We start from the raw sequence: 14496 nt of genomic DNA on the forward strand, positions 1-14496 counted from the left end.
ATTAAAGCCTTCAATACAATGTCACTTCTCCTCTTGCCCTGCGTAGAGCTGCCAAGAGCACCCTTTTGGACTCACTACATGTGAAAATGACTTGGCTTGGTCATTGTACTCTACATTGTGCACAAAGAATGAGAAACTCTATCGCACATGCATTGGGATTATTCAAACGCCCCCGCCCCCCGATGACTCTCCTGCTTCCTCTTTGCTAGGGAGAGCGTTATTTCTACACAATGCTGTCATGCAAGAAATTATTCAAGGCCCATCTCACTTGAATTATATTTATCTTACCGACACCGTATAGAAAGATATCCGTCAAAGGCCATGTAACATGGATTTGTTTTCCATGGTAGCAGATCAATACACCGATACTGTTGGATGAAAAGTACAGAAAAGAGAGCGTACTTGGGTCTGACAAGATAGCATCTGTCTTGGGTACAAACTGGTCACAGCGTAGTCCATGGTAGCCCTCCTTACACCTGCATGAGAAAAGAACAAGAGAGGGAGGGAGATGTGAGACTACGAGCGAGACAAACACAGTACAAACACCAAGATACACCTTGAGTTATTAGCGGAAGAGACTTTCAGACTTTCAGATAAGGAAAGTCGAGAAGAGGGACGCTGAACGGAGAAGGGAATGGACGGTAAAAAAAGCCGTAAAAAAAAAAGCAGAGTGCTCACGGGAGGACTGAGGTGGTGGACGGAGATACACAGAAACTGTCAGGAGGGGTGGGTCGAGAAGAAAGAGAGGGAGGGGGGAGATCGTTGGGCAGGCCCGAGCAGCGCCTGCAGTCTCACTGATAGCACACGACTGACAGGAATGCCAGGTCCCAGCGGAAGACATGGGGGTGCTGGGAGGAAGAGTACTTGGCTTGAGACAGACGACGCAAGATCTACAGCGGAAGGGAAGCGGCCGCGGTTGGAACCCTCGTCTAAACAGAGTCCCGGCACAGGCCAGATATTTGGCCTTCATCATCAAACGAATTCCTGCGCCGCTGAGGCCGGCAAATCCCTCAGCACCCTGTCATCAGCAGGCCCGCTGAAGATATGACATCTGAAGTCTGGGCTGTCTCAGAATTAGTTTTCAAATTTGATTTTTTTTTTTTTTTTTTAAATGAGAGAATTCTTCGTTAGGATGATTTCAAATTGATCAGCCACAACGTAAAAACCAGGCGAACGGTTTCGGTGTAGAAGATGTGTTGATGTCGGGTTTTTTTGTGGGTGTTTTTTTTTTCCGACTCAGTCCAGCCTTGAAGCCGTGCTTTAAATCACATTACTGACATTTGAAAATGAACTCAAAATTGCAAAACGGGCCACACCAATCAGTCAAATCCGCCTATGACTCTTGTTAATGACGAGGCATTTTTCCAATCCCTGTATAATAGAACAACAAAAGTCTTGGGCAAAATGAAAAATAAATAAAATTCACACACCAATAAAAGTTTGAAGCTGTTTTCCTCAGGACTCAGTCGCAGTTCGGCACCATCCCCAATCGGTTTTTTTAAATTATTTTTTTTCTCAAAGAGGACTTAAGCATTTTTTTTTTCTCCCTATCTTCAACACTGTCACCACATTCAGTGGGCTGATCCATCCCTCTGCTCCTTCCCGGCTTACGGGAGACAATTGGGGCATTCTGCTGTGATGTGTCTCTCTCAAGACAAACGTGTACATGAGTGAGCGATGTGTCAGAAATGTCCATATTTTCTTTATTCCACTGGCCAATGACTCATTACTTGCACTCCGTCGTTGTCCGTCAATATCTGTCCACTCCACATTTCCACCTGCGTCACAGATCCCGGGAACGGGGTAATGTGACGGGCAAAAACAGAACCATTCATTCTTACTCGGCTTGGCTCGAAGGGGAAAAATGAAGATGAAAATGACAAAACAGCAACGCCGCCAACAACAAGTGAGCCCCGTAAAACGAACTGAGCAGCGGTGGAGATCGCAGGTTGTTGGTTAGGGCCCGGATCCGGGTGAAAACTGCGATAGATTGTCATATTTCCGTTCTGATTTTACATCTCAAGCTGCAGTTTCGGCTCAACGTGCGCAGTCTGTTATCTCGTCTGTTTGCTCTAAAATGCAGCACGGAAGTGCAAAGCTGATGACAATAAAATAAAAAGTTGCTCCCGATAACTTCACGCTGGCTCAAAGGTAATGGTACCGCTAATACAGCTGCCTTACCATTTTCAATAGGGGTCTATTTTTTTTCAGATTTGTGCATGCTTAGAGAAGTTTTTTGAGGCCTGCTCCGAAGGAACCTGCCTCGGCGATGGTGGGCGGAGGAGCACGAGGGAGGTTGTGCCTTGCATTTTAATCGATGCAATGCAATTTACAATGCAAAACAAAAGTAAAGTGCAAGGTTAAAATAAAAGAAAAACATTCAACAATTCAAGCTGTTACCCTTTGAGTGGTTTTCCTCATTGTTATGAGCTTATTTTTGGAAACTACTCATTACGGCCAATTTTTTAAGAGAGTTAACTTGAAAGATGTAAAAACAAACAAGCAACAACAACAACTTGATGGAGATGATGGATGTGCTAAACAGCGTACGTTAAACAAAAAGAAGCTTTTGAAACCTCTGTGCCATTCGCAGTGATCGGCAAGCGGCCCTGGTGGTTTATCAGGTGCCGTAGCATCGGAGTGGTTTCCGTGATGAGCACACTATCGGACCCGATACCCGAGACTCAGGCTCGGCAATCCTTAAACTGAACATCCGTTGAGGAGTTAATCATTGATCCCCATATAGAGACGGACCATTAAATCAGAACAAACATTTACAGCACATTGAAATGGATTTATGCAAAATAACAGTCCAAATGACTGATGCAAAGATATTAGATGAGTTACCAAATTCAAACTGCTTTTGTATGCAAGAAATTAAGTCAGGGCCACGGGGGAGAGGGGCGGAGTATTGACACACGCATTCATCTTACAGCCAATGTTAAAATTGCGAGTCGGAATCGACTTTTTGTTCGGGAAAACTGTCAAATGCATATCAAAGCAGACTGGGAACCTTTAGCTTTGACTAATGTTCCTGTTGCTGATGCTGACACGTTCCGGGTGACCAGAAACAAACTTTGGGCACCCCTATGTTCCCAGCTGAAGACTGACGAGAAAAGCACATGCGCTGTCCTTTTTTCTTTTTTCTTTTTTTGTCAGTGTGCCAAACCTCAGTCAAACAGCCAATGACTGCGCCGCAACAGGCGGGGAGGCTCCCGAGGCAGCCAGTCAGATCTCAAGGGTTAATCGATCCTCCCCTCCAATCACCTCGCTCTGCCCTACAGCGCCTCGCACCTTCTCTCCCTGGGCGTGAGCGGCGATGCCTTGTTAGTATTCCGAATCACAAAGCTCAAGGCAGAGAGCCTGTCTGGCAATCTGTTTACGTCTGGGCCTCGCTTTTTTCTGTTTGTCTATGTCTCCATCTCTCCCTCCCTACCATCTCCGTGAGACGAGCTCCGCCGCCCCTCAATGAGATGCAAACAATGCTTTGTAAATGTGTTTGTGTGTACACGGCGTCGGATGCCTGAATAGTTGATAAACAATATGAGATAATGACGCGCTTTTGAGTGTGTGTTTGGGTGTGTATCTCCAGTGAGGGGAGAAAAAAAACGGGAGAACAAGAGCCTCGCGTTTATGTGTTTGCGTTGGCGCGTTTCAAAAGGGGATACATATCTCACAGTGCACCCAGATGAGTGTGTGTGTGTGTGGGGGGGGGGGGGGGGGGCTGGAGCACACATGCCAGCTTCCATCGGTGTGTGTGTTTATTTCCTACAGCCACTATGTGTACGAACAGCAGCTATAGACTGGGAGCATGTTTTTCCCCTCGCGGCCCCGGAGCTACCCCAGCTGCTTTTAACACATGTTCCAGTCACGGAGAGAACACACCTCTGAATCTGGCGGATGACGGAGGGGTGGGGATCACTGCCTCCTGACTAATTACCATCCTGCCTGTTAATTAGCGTGAAGAGAAATAAAGGACAGTTTGAGTGCGAGGGGAGGCCCGGGAGGTTCAAGGAGGAGCGAAGGGAAGGGAACGCGTCGAGTCGACCAAACTTTTCATTTAGCCTCTCACGCCCAACCATATTAGCTGCCACATGTCCTGTGAAATAAATCCATATGAGGCGTAAGTGATGAGGCACGGGGGGGGGATGTACTACAGCTTGCTGGAAGTGGAAATTGCTCCTGCAGTGCTGAGCAGGCTCGCAACTTGCTCGTGGATGCAAAATATCTCGTTGTCATTGATGCAGGATAAATTGTAAATTACAGTGTTTCAAAGGGGCTTAATCCCTCACTCTTACCAGCGTGTGTTGACAACCCATCTTAAAGACACATGCAATTCTGCTGCGCAGCTTATAGTGGCCCTCGGTTGGTGAAATACAGCCAAGGTTTCACAAGAGAGTTGGAGAGAATTAATTACTCAACTTGGAAATTTAAGCTAAAGTTCAAAGTTCATCCTGGACATTGGCCAATGAGGAAGTGCCTGAAACTTAGATTGTGATTGACAGCTAGTACCGTCCAATGGGTATCCCTCAAGCTCTCAGTCAGTGTCATCCTGACCTTCACTACTAAAACCAAGATGGCGCTGGCCAAAATGCTAAACTCGAGGCTCGTCACGGTGGGTTGTCACTTGGTGCAGACATGGGATTGGTACCAATCTTCTCATTCAACTCTCAGCCAGAAACCGCATATATGCCCAAATGTTGAACTGTTCCTTTAAGGAAAAAATGAAAAGAATGGGGTGTTGATGGAGATATTAACACCTAAATCCATAACACCTGGGCACCAGAGCTGATGCTAAATGGGGATTGTTGAGGGGTTATTTAATTACTAAAGTAATTTAGTTGAATCCCAACTGTGACCCGTCCAGAAGCATCTGAAGAGTTGAGGAACTATGAAATAGATAAGTAGAAATGCCTTGTTTTGTCTTTTGTTTCTGGATATAAAATAGGTTAGGGTGAATGAATACATGTTCCTTTAAATTCTGCTATTCCAAAAGGGCTAAGAAATTGACTTATATGTCATTAAAATACATAACATAGTGTTACTTAAAAAAGACTGTATATATTCCTATATTCTTATGTTCGAGGGCAAAATGGTTTTCGAAAGCGACATGTGCAGTCGTTGCTTTGAAAATCCCATCCCTGATTCGAAACATTTGACTTCCTTTAGAGTTCAATAGTGTGGCTACGCCACTTAAAAAAAAAGAAAGAGTTAAGCACAGGCACAGCCTTGGTCGATAAATATGAAAAGCTCTCGAGCAGCATGTCTTGATTTATCTCAACGAAATACAGTATGTACAACTAAAGCTGACTCGCCCTGAGCATTTCTCTATCACCAGCTTTGGAGCGCTTGTTGTTCGTGCCAAAAATGAAATTAATAACTTTTTATGCAGGCATAAATACAAAGACACAGCAATGCTAAACCAAAGAGGAAGAGACGCCGCTTGCTACAAACCTTGGCACTTCATCTCATCTACGCGCAGCGATGATCGGGGAGTTCACAGAATGTTTCTGCAAATAATCAGACATGCAGCGATCTTGGACTGAAAACGATTTCCCTTCATTACCTGACTTGTTGAAAACGACTTTCACCAATCTCACTGTCAGAGGCAATCATTATTTGGCAGCGGCGGACACATTTATCACAATGCACCGTCTTTTGACTCGCTGCCACATTTCATATGGCATGCCAACTGGTGCGGTTGATGTTGTTAAGTATTACTGGATTGGGCGTTACCCCCTAATCTCCATAACTTGACCTACAAGTCATGCATAATAAAATCATGATTTGCATATGCATGGGGAAGCGTAGATGCAACATGGCATTATGTTAACCGCTGATTATTGAAATAAATTCCGTTCATTGTGTGCGGTCGCTGAATTGCTCTGGTATTTTAACGTTTGAGCAGCTGCTGTAGGTCAATGATACACACCTATTTTATCAAGTACAGCATAGGAGGAAGCCGAGGGCACCCCGTTGCTTTTGGGCTGCGTTCGCTTTCCACCGCAGACTAATTTTCACCACTGGGAAGGTCAGGGTGACTAACTCAAAATCCACTTTTTTTATGAGAAGGAGAAAAAGTAGACATCCCGTGATCTAATTGGTTTCATGAGAAGAAATGCACACATAACACACACACACACACACACACACACACACACAAATGCATGCATATACACGTACACAGTCGTCCGTGCATCGCTCTCAATATCAAAGCCTAATCAGCGGTTGACACTTCACTCATTGTTATTGATGGGCTTTGAGGGAAGAATAGGCTGGGAGTTGGTTGAAATCTGGCTAGATTGCTAGATGGTTAAACACACACACACACACACACACACACACACACACACACACACACACACACACACACACACACACACACACACACACACACACACACACACACACACACACACACACACACACACACACACACACACACACACACACACACACACACACACACACACACACACACACAAATCAAGGCCAAAATGCCTCCAATAAAGACAGTCTTCCTCCTTTATCACGTAAGCCATACATATTCCTATCTGTCTTCGGCAGCAGTGCGGCAGGGAAGGTAGCGTGGACATGATTTATACCTTGCGCGAAGTTTGATGGATGCCTGTTACTATGTGCGAGCTGTTTACATACGCGAGTGATATGCGGCTGCAAGGATGGGTCCGTGTTCGCAACTTTAAAAGCTACGCCAAAAAGACGCCAGAGGGACGGCTGTCACCGAGGAACTTTTCTGTTGAAATAACTGAGAACATGAGAATATAAGCAGAAGTTAAATAATTGGCACTTACACTAAATGACTTTGATGACAGTAGATTAATAAACACATTTCAATTATATGGAGCTGTGGAGAAGTGGTAAAGAGATCATTTTACTACATTGTGTGCTGAAAATGCTATATGTTTGCAGATGACGAAGTTATGCGACAGATTACAGTTTACAGATATCAAAATGAGGTGTTAAGACAAACTCTAAACCAAATACACGGAAACACGGAAACTTGTGCATGGACTTAACCTGCCATCTCACACAATTTACCTTTTGAATGACGCATTCCACTCATTTCTATGCAGCAAAAGAACCCCGATGAAAATACTGAAAGCAATATGAAGCCCGTCACTGAATCTGTGGCGCAATGACTAAGGTGGCGTTCGAGTCCTTCAGCTACACCACAACTTCAACATCATCGCAAATTAAATTGACCTTGGGCTTACCATTACAATTTTAGTCATTGCGTTTTCATAGGTTTCAACCTGCTCTGACACATAAACCGTCTTTTCAGCATCCATTTTGTGACAATCCAACAAGGAAATTGTAGCAATCTGAAGAGCGGGGAAGGTGTGAAAAACAAAACATGTTCCTGTTTTGTGCGCCTTTCATAAATACTGCAGCACTTGTCTCGGCAAAGTGAGAGAAATGACATAATAAACTCTCTAGCCCTGCGTCTCAGCTCGCTATGGGCCGTTTACCATAACACATTTACCATAAAGGTCAGAATATGTGTGCACTTCAAATTTAGGGGTGGCTGGTTTGACCTTTTGGGGAAAAAGGCTGGTCCGTTGAGCTGGCTCTCTATACACTTGACGCGTGCACAAAACGTGGTGACGAATAGCTTCAATATATCGTTTTTTTTCCTTCTTGTTGGGGCTATGACCACTCCAGGGCGCTGTGCATTTGCTACAGACATAGAGAGTGACATAAACTGAGATCTAGAACAAAAGAGCTTATTTTTAACAGTTGTAACAAATACACTGTGAGAAAAATCCGTTTATACTGTCTTTTACAGTGTGTCCTTAGTTTTTGGATCTTATCCTGAATACATTTAGTGACGCTGGTAAATAGTGTTTACGGTATATTGCATTTTCTTGAGCTGCACCCTGGTATAATTGCTGCTTTCAATGTCCCCATTTTGCTGCAGGGATCATTACATTTTCATCAGCTGAGACAGTAAACAAGGCCGCGGCAGCCTGTTTATTTTTTTCTTCCTTTTACTGTCATTCGTCAAGATAAAACCCACCCGAACACAAACCTCACCATCAAATGTAATCTGAACTAACCGCACAAAATGAAAAAACTATTCCAGCTGACGTACGGCACAAAGAACAGCGCGGCACGCGACGTCCTGGTCCGACGTTCCCCATCGGCGGTGCTCAAAGGCGTCGTTAAAGCTCGCGGTGGGACGAAGACGTCCCGGCTTGTTTGCCTTGCACATCAGCGGGGCTGAATGTTAAAGTGGGAGCTGGCACTGTATCGCGCGGGAGCGCGCACTACATCATGACGGCGCTCCCGAAGCCGCGAGTCTGTAACAGGTGCTGTTTCAAAGGACTAGAGATAACGGAGGGGAAGAAAAGGGGTGAGGGGAGACGGACACAGTCAGAGAGAGAGGGTGGGGTGCTGCGGCTGAAGGGGATGTATTCCTCTTCATCATCAGAGATTTCTTTTTGCCTTTCCCTCTCTCTGGGAGTGTGTGTGTGTGTATGTGTGTGCACGTGCGTACACAATAGCACGGGAATAAAAATACCGGCAGTCTGAGAAAATTCTTTTCTATTTTTGAAGGGGAATAATACTTTAAGCGCCGCTCTTGAAGAAGAAGGATGGATTTTCGCAGCAGTCCACAGATGTTAAATATTCATAAGATTTGCACTTCTAACCAGGAACAACACCAGACATACATGGTGCACTATTAACCCCTGCATGTAACCTTGTGCTAACGGACTTCATTATTTTTTCCTTTCTACTTCTAGAAATCAATAATTTAGAGGTTAACCGTAAAAAAAAAATGGCTTGTGTACAACCTTACTGGATTAAAAGATGATTAAAAAAAACATTATCTTTGCTGTTAGGGGGAAAAAAAGAGAGACATTTTCTGATGCATTTTCTTTCTTCTTCGAATCTCTTCATATAAGCACCCACACAGCACATGAGGGGTAAATAACATTATCATCCATCAAGTCTATTTATGAGGATCATCTGGCGCGTGTGTGTGTGTGTGTGTGTGTGTGTGTGTGTGTGCAGAAGACTTGCTAAACATCATCAAAAAGAATCAACAGCTTATATTCTTCGTAAAATACACAGCTATTACCGCGCTTCACCCCAGCTGTGTTGGAATTAGCGTTGTGTTTCTGCTAACCATATTGTATAATCCACATAGCCAAGAGCAACTCCATCAGTGTTACCACAAACATACTCCACTCGCCATCAAATTCATGGACATGTTGCTTTGTTAGTTTCATTTTATTATTATTTTAAAATGCGTTTGTTTTAGCTCTTTTTCCCCGTTTTAAATTGTATTTTTTGGGGGGGCTTGTTATAACTGTAAGGTGTCCTTGAGTGCCAGGATTGGTGGCCATAAATAAAATCATTATTATTATTATTTACATATCCTGATGACTTTTCCATTTCTGGTATTTGAAAACTGACGGCATTTTTTTTTTCCGGACTTAAGTTTGGACAAATGAAATGAAATTAAGCGTCATTAAGCTTCACAGAAATCTTAACACCCTCAAGTGACAAGGATACACAGGGCTCTGTCTATGAATGGATAAATCTCTGACAATTTCGCTCGACAATCGCTCACCATACCGACTTCAAACTTTTGGGTATTGGGGAGGACTCGAGGACATTCTGAACTTTCCCTGCCAGCCCCCAAGTAAAACTTTCAGGCAATGTCTGAATTCAGACATCGGAATTCACAACAAACGAGTGATGCCTGTCAACAAATACGCTGGAATTATCGCCATGTCCTGTTGATGTGAACACATTTGACTCGGCCAATCTCCTGCTGCGTTCGTTGCATGTGAAAGGCAAGCGACGGAAACATGTCCGGACCCAGTTCAAGTTAATGCCTGAAACGGCTTACGACACACGCAGGTTTAATGAATCTACTTTAGAATCCTCATGCAGGGAACATATTGCGTGGCTTGTTGTGTTATTCTACATCAGTTGTATCGAGATGTACCTAATCAATTGGGACATTAGTGCATGTGGGTGCGGCGCAGTGTTTTCAGATCAGGTATCTAATGTCATAACACAGCAGTGATTTGAAAATTAGTTGATGATGATGATTAGATCATTGAATACATTATTCAACTATCAATGAGATGAGCACATTTTGAATGGGCATTTCTCCATTAAGGACTTTCATCCGTGAGCATCACTTCAGTCTGATGCATCATTCCTCACTGCTCTTCATATGATAGGCTGCTCATTGAAATCGGACTAAGGGAGGATAATGACACCGGTTTACAGCCTCATGTTAAAGAACACATTTATCTACAGATGTTAAGGTTGTAGCTGCAGTAACTACGCTATTATGCATAGTGTAATTCTGCCTGTGGTTATTGTTCTGTGACTTTGTGCTTAATGTTTCCGAACACAGATGATTTTAACTGTATTTGTCAGTGTGGTAATTTGGGCTTTCTAAGACGATGAGAGAGCTAACTGCCTTAATATTTTGACCGAGCTCATCCCGACAAATTTTAGAGAGGCCAACAAAGTTATGGGAGCCATCAAAACAATATCTTCCTGAATTGCCAGAGACATTTCTAGGACTTTCATGATTCATCAGACCTCTCATTTCGCGAGCAACTGCCGGCGCCAGACAGCCGCAGCACCGACTTGGCTGCCTCCCCTATGATCCGGGTGCATTACGAATTTAGCAGGGGTGTTTGAACTGTACCTCGAGAAGTCCAAAGATGTAAACTGTGATAAAGAAAGATGGCCAGAGTGGGAGAACACCACCAGAGCTCCTGCTTGTCAACGAGGTGCGTAAAAGCTTCTCCTCTCTGGTATTATTCACTGTGCACATCAAAAAGTAATCAAGTTCAACTGTGGATCCATGATAACAGATTAAAATAAAATACAGTCCTGACATAACTCAATACTCACAAGTGATTGATTTGTCATGTTTATTTGTAAACAGCCAGTTTGACTCAACTTTACCAAAAGGTGCCAAGAACTTGCAGTAGGTGCGGCGGATTACATCACCACAGCGGGAGCGAGAGTGATGTGAATAATTCACCTCCTCCTGGCAATGGGTAAGTGGAGATGTATGTAACATCACAATGGCGTCCAGAGCCATTGTGTAAAAGGCTTTTCATCTTTGAGCTGGCGAACCTCTCAGAACATTCCAGATCGCTCACTTGCTCTATGAAGGAAACATGACTCATGTTCATTGAAATCCTGAATGGTTTTTAAAGTGTGCGATGAGAAGAGAACTCATGTACGTTTTACATGCATTTGCTCTACATGCTTTAATTATACAAATCTAGGGGGGGGGGGGGGGGGGGGTCCATGAGTTCCGTCATTTCAGAGTCATTTGTAAATGTAAATAAAAACCTGTCTTCCGTATGAGCATGAAATGGTGGTAATTATTTGCTTGCTCTCCGTCATCAGCCTTTATTCATCTCTATTCGCTTGCATTCTCTTTCAATATGAAAAGTAATGGTGCCGTAGACAAACTGTCAAAGATTGACCTCTATCTAAACATGCGCTTCAGTTTGTACATAAGCGTAGCTGGAAATGCAGACACCTCTACATTACCGTTTTTCTTCTTCCGTAGACCAGCAATTTAGTCTTAAAGGAGAGGGCATCGCCATTAAATCATGATTATACTGTGATCATAGGACGCGACACTGTGGGGTGGGATACTGATGTTCATGTTTGTACTTTTTTTACAGTGCACTTGACTGACACTTGACACAAAGTATGAACATTTGCTGGAACACTGTCATTTTCTGTCTCCTGAGCAGCAATAAAAACATCCACCTCCAGCATCTGACCTTCTTTTGAGATAACATTATTTTTGTATGAGAATCTTGCAGCAGCACACAGCTGCTTTCACCCACAAATGTAAGGAGTTAATCTCACTGTAAATTACAGGAAGTAACTTTTTTTTTGTTAACTGTTGGTTGGCCAAAACAAAAGATTTGAGGACATCTCCTCGGACTTTGATAAACTGTGGAGGTCATTTCTCACTATTTTCTAACACAGGCAGCACAACTGCAAACAAAAAAAATTATTACAAATGAATAATAAAAATCTAAATTAAAAATGTATTAATTAATTAATTAATTAGTTGATAAGCTGATAGTGAACATTGACAGTGTGCCGCACTGCTGCCACGTGATTGGCTGATATGTAACAGAATAATAACGGAATTGTAATGTAATATTAGAAGTAAATTTGAGGTAAACTCAATTTAAAATGTCAAACTTGAACAGTGGGAATTGCTGTGTGACAAACCAAAACTTCAGTAACGGATTTTGCAAAATTTAAGTGAACAGTAAACCAACACAACACAAATGTTTTCAAGGATGCCGTTCAAGCAAAAATGACAATACAAATATTAAAGTTGAAAAATCCTGGCCGAAATATGCCGATTCATAACTTTCCTGTTTGTGGTTAACCACTGCACCTCATGAACATTCACACTTTTAATCAATACTATAAACATGATGAACTAAAAGACATCAGAAGTGGGTGAAAAAACGCTGACACTGTAAACAGAGTGCTACTGTCATGTGCACAGGATAATGTTGTATTTTTCTCCACAAACAACAATGATATTAGTTATGCCCATTTCCCTGCCTCTCGTCTTGCCCCACATAGTACAAATCTGGCTCTGTTTTTTTTATGTATTATGGATCATTCTGCTCTGTGATGCATAACAGAGTGCAAAAGCCACGCCGCCACGTGGCTCCTGGTGTTTTATTTTTTTTGATTGTGTATTATTAATATCGGGAGCTCATCAGAGGGGTCGAGTCGAGTTAACTTTTCTGTCTGCCCACCCACTGCTGAGTGGGGTCACTGCAGTTTTAGGTTTTTGAAAATGATTTGCTGAAAGCAAAGAGGACAGTGCTGCCTTTTGTGCCCAAATGTTTTGGATGCTGCTGACATCTGCCTCTGCAACCGTAATCCCGTCGGCTACATTCAGCATGATTGAGTTCGAATCTTTGCTGAATGCTGATGGAACCTATACTTACAAACGCACACTCTCATACACACACCATTACAAATTACACAAAGAGTGTACAACACAGTCGAGGCAGAGCTTTGTCTGTAGATGAACTGACTTGAAGCCAAACCCTCTGGCTCAGCTTCAGTATCAGCTGTAAAAGATGGATTAGGGTCCTCTGTAACTACTCTCACACTGAAGCACAATGTAATAAGTATTGTGCACGCCTGTGCGTGTGTGTTCTAGAGAGGACAGGGTAGATCTTTAAGTGACTGGCTGCACAGAGCTACGCTGCCTCCTGTGCGTGTCAGTGTGGTATGTTCACTTCTGCCAGCTGCCTACGAGCGCGAGCGGTTTAGAGGAGTGTGCTCTGATAGAGATGAGTGGAACAGTTACACTGCTCTAAAACAGAAACCCAAACAAGTGTCCGGGGGAAAGAAGAGATTGCTCCCATTGTGATCTATCCGACTGCCTCAGCCAACCAGCCTTGAATACATGGCCACAATTCTTTACCCTGCAGGCAGACGCCGCTATGCAATACACTGTCATCCAGGCCTGGCTTGAAATCTGCCATTAAACTCATATTGCGCCTTTTGTCTTCATAATTGTCTGTACAATATCTCACAGTATGATGCCGCTGAGTGCATCATCAATGTTTTCAGCTATAAATGAACAGGGACCTGGATTTTCTTTTTCTCCTTTGTTTGTCTTTCACACATGAGGTTGCTGAAATAATGATGGATGCAAATGGGAAATACTGTCAGCCTCAAATGATTGATTTCTGCAGCCGTACAGTGAAAACTGTGTTTATTAAAAACTGAGACCTTTAGGAGCGTTCGCAACGGAAAAACGTTACTGACAGTGTGAAGCTGCCACAAGAATGAAACATCTTGGAACAATGGAAAAGTCTGTGAATCATCTGTTGTATTTCTGCCATGCTCGACAATAATTATTTTCGGGCAGTTAAGTGTCCATTAAATTCTTCAAATGTAGGTTTGTGCTGGTGTAAATTAATTTTGCCAGTATTAAACTGTATATTATCATTTAATCTTTGTTACGGAAATAGGCACATATCAAATTGGACTTGTATTCAGCATGCACATCATTGGGTAATATCCTTTCTTCGTGATGATTTTTCAAATTATACCACAGCTCTGTAGATTGATTTAAAAGTGTTCTAAAGAAGCCACTTGAGTGCCCTCTAAAGGAGCCACTTGTTTTAACTTTTAATTTCTTGTGCATATGTTCTGCTCAAGAAAATGAAAAAATTAAGAGACATTACATACTTCTAATTCCCACTCGAACAATGTGCTTAGAGTTCATTTGGCATTCTGATCATATTTGTAAAACCCAGATCCCGGATAAATAGTTTATAGCTGTAATATTAAAACTTGCGAGATAAAATTTGCCTCCCTAAGCAGGTCAACGCTTTGACACAGCACAAATCTGAGCCGTGTGATCCAGCTGGAACACAAAACAAATATAGTCCTGAGGCTGTGCAAAAACAAAATCCCCCCCTA

The 14496-nt window shown here is 42.9% G+C and overlaps 1 protein-coding gene across 1 annotated transcript in view; it reads right to left on the reverse strand.

Annotated features, from left to right (window-relative positions):
- Positions 1-14496, reverse strand: part of nrg3b (neuregulin 3b) — a 169938-nt gene that overhangs the window by 31239 nt on the left and 124203 nt on the right. Inside the window, exon 3 of the mRNA XM_035613784.2 lies at positions 403-476. Coding sequence (XP_035469677.2) covers positions 403-476 — 74 coding nt within the window. The remainder of the gene's footprint in view (positions 1-402; positions 477-14496) is intronic.

This window comes from Scophthalmus maximus, chromosome 16 (genome assembly GCF_022379125.1).
Source record: "Scophthalmus maximus strain ysfricsl-2021 chromosome 16, ASM2237912v1, whole genome shotgun sequence".
Lineage (NCBI taxonomy): Eukaryota > Metazoa > Chordata > Actinopteri > Pleuronectiformes > Scophthalmidae > Scophthalmus > Scophthalmus maximus.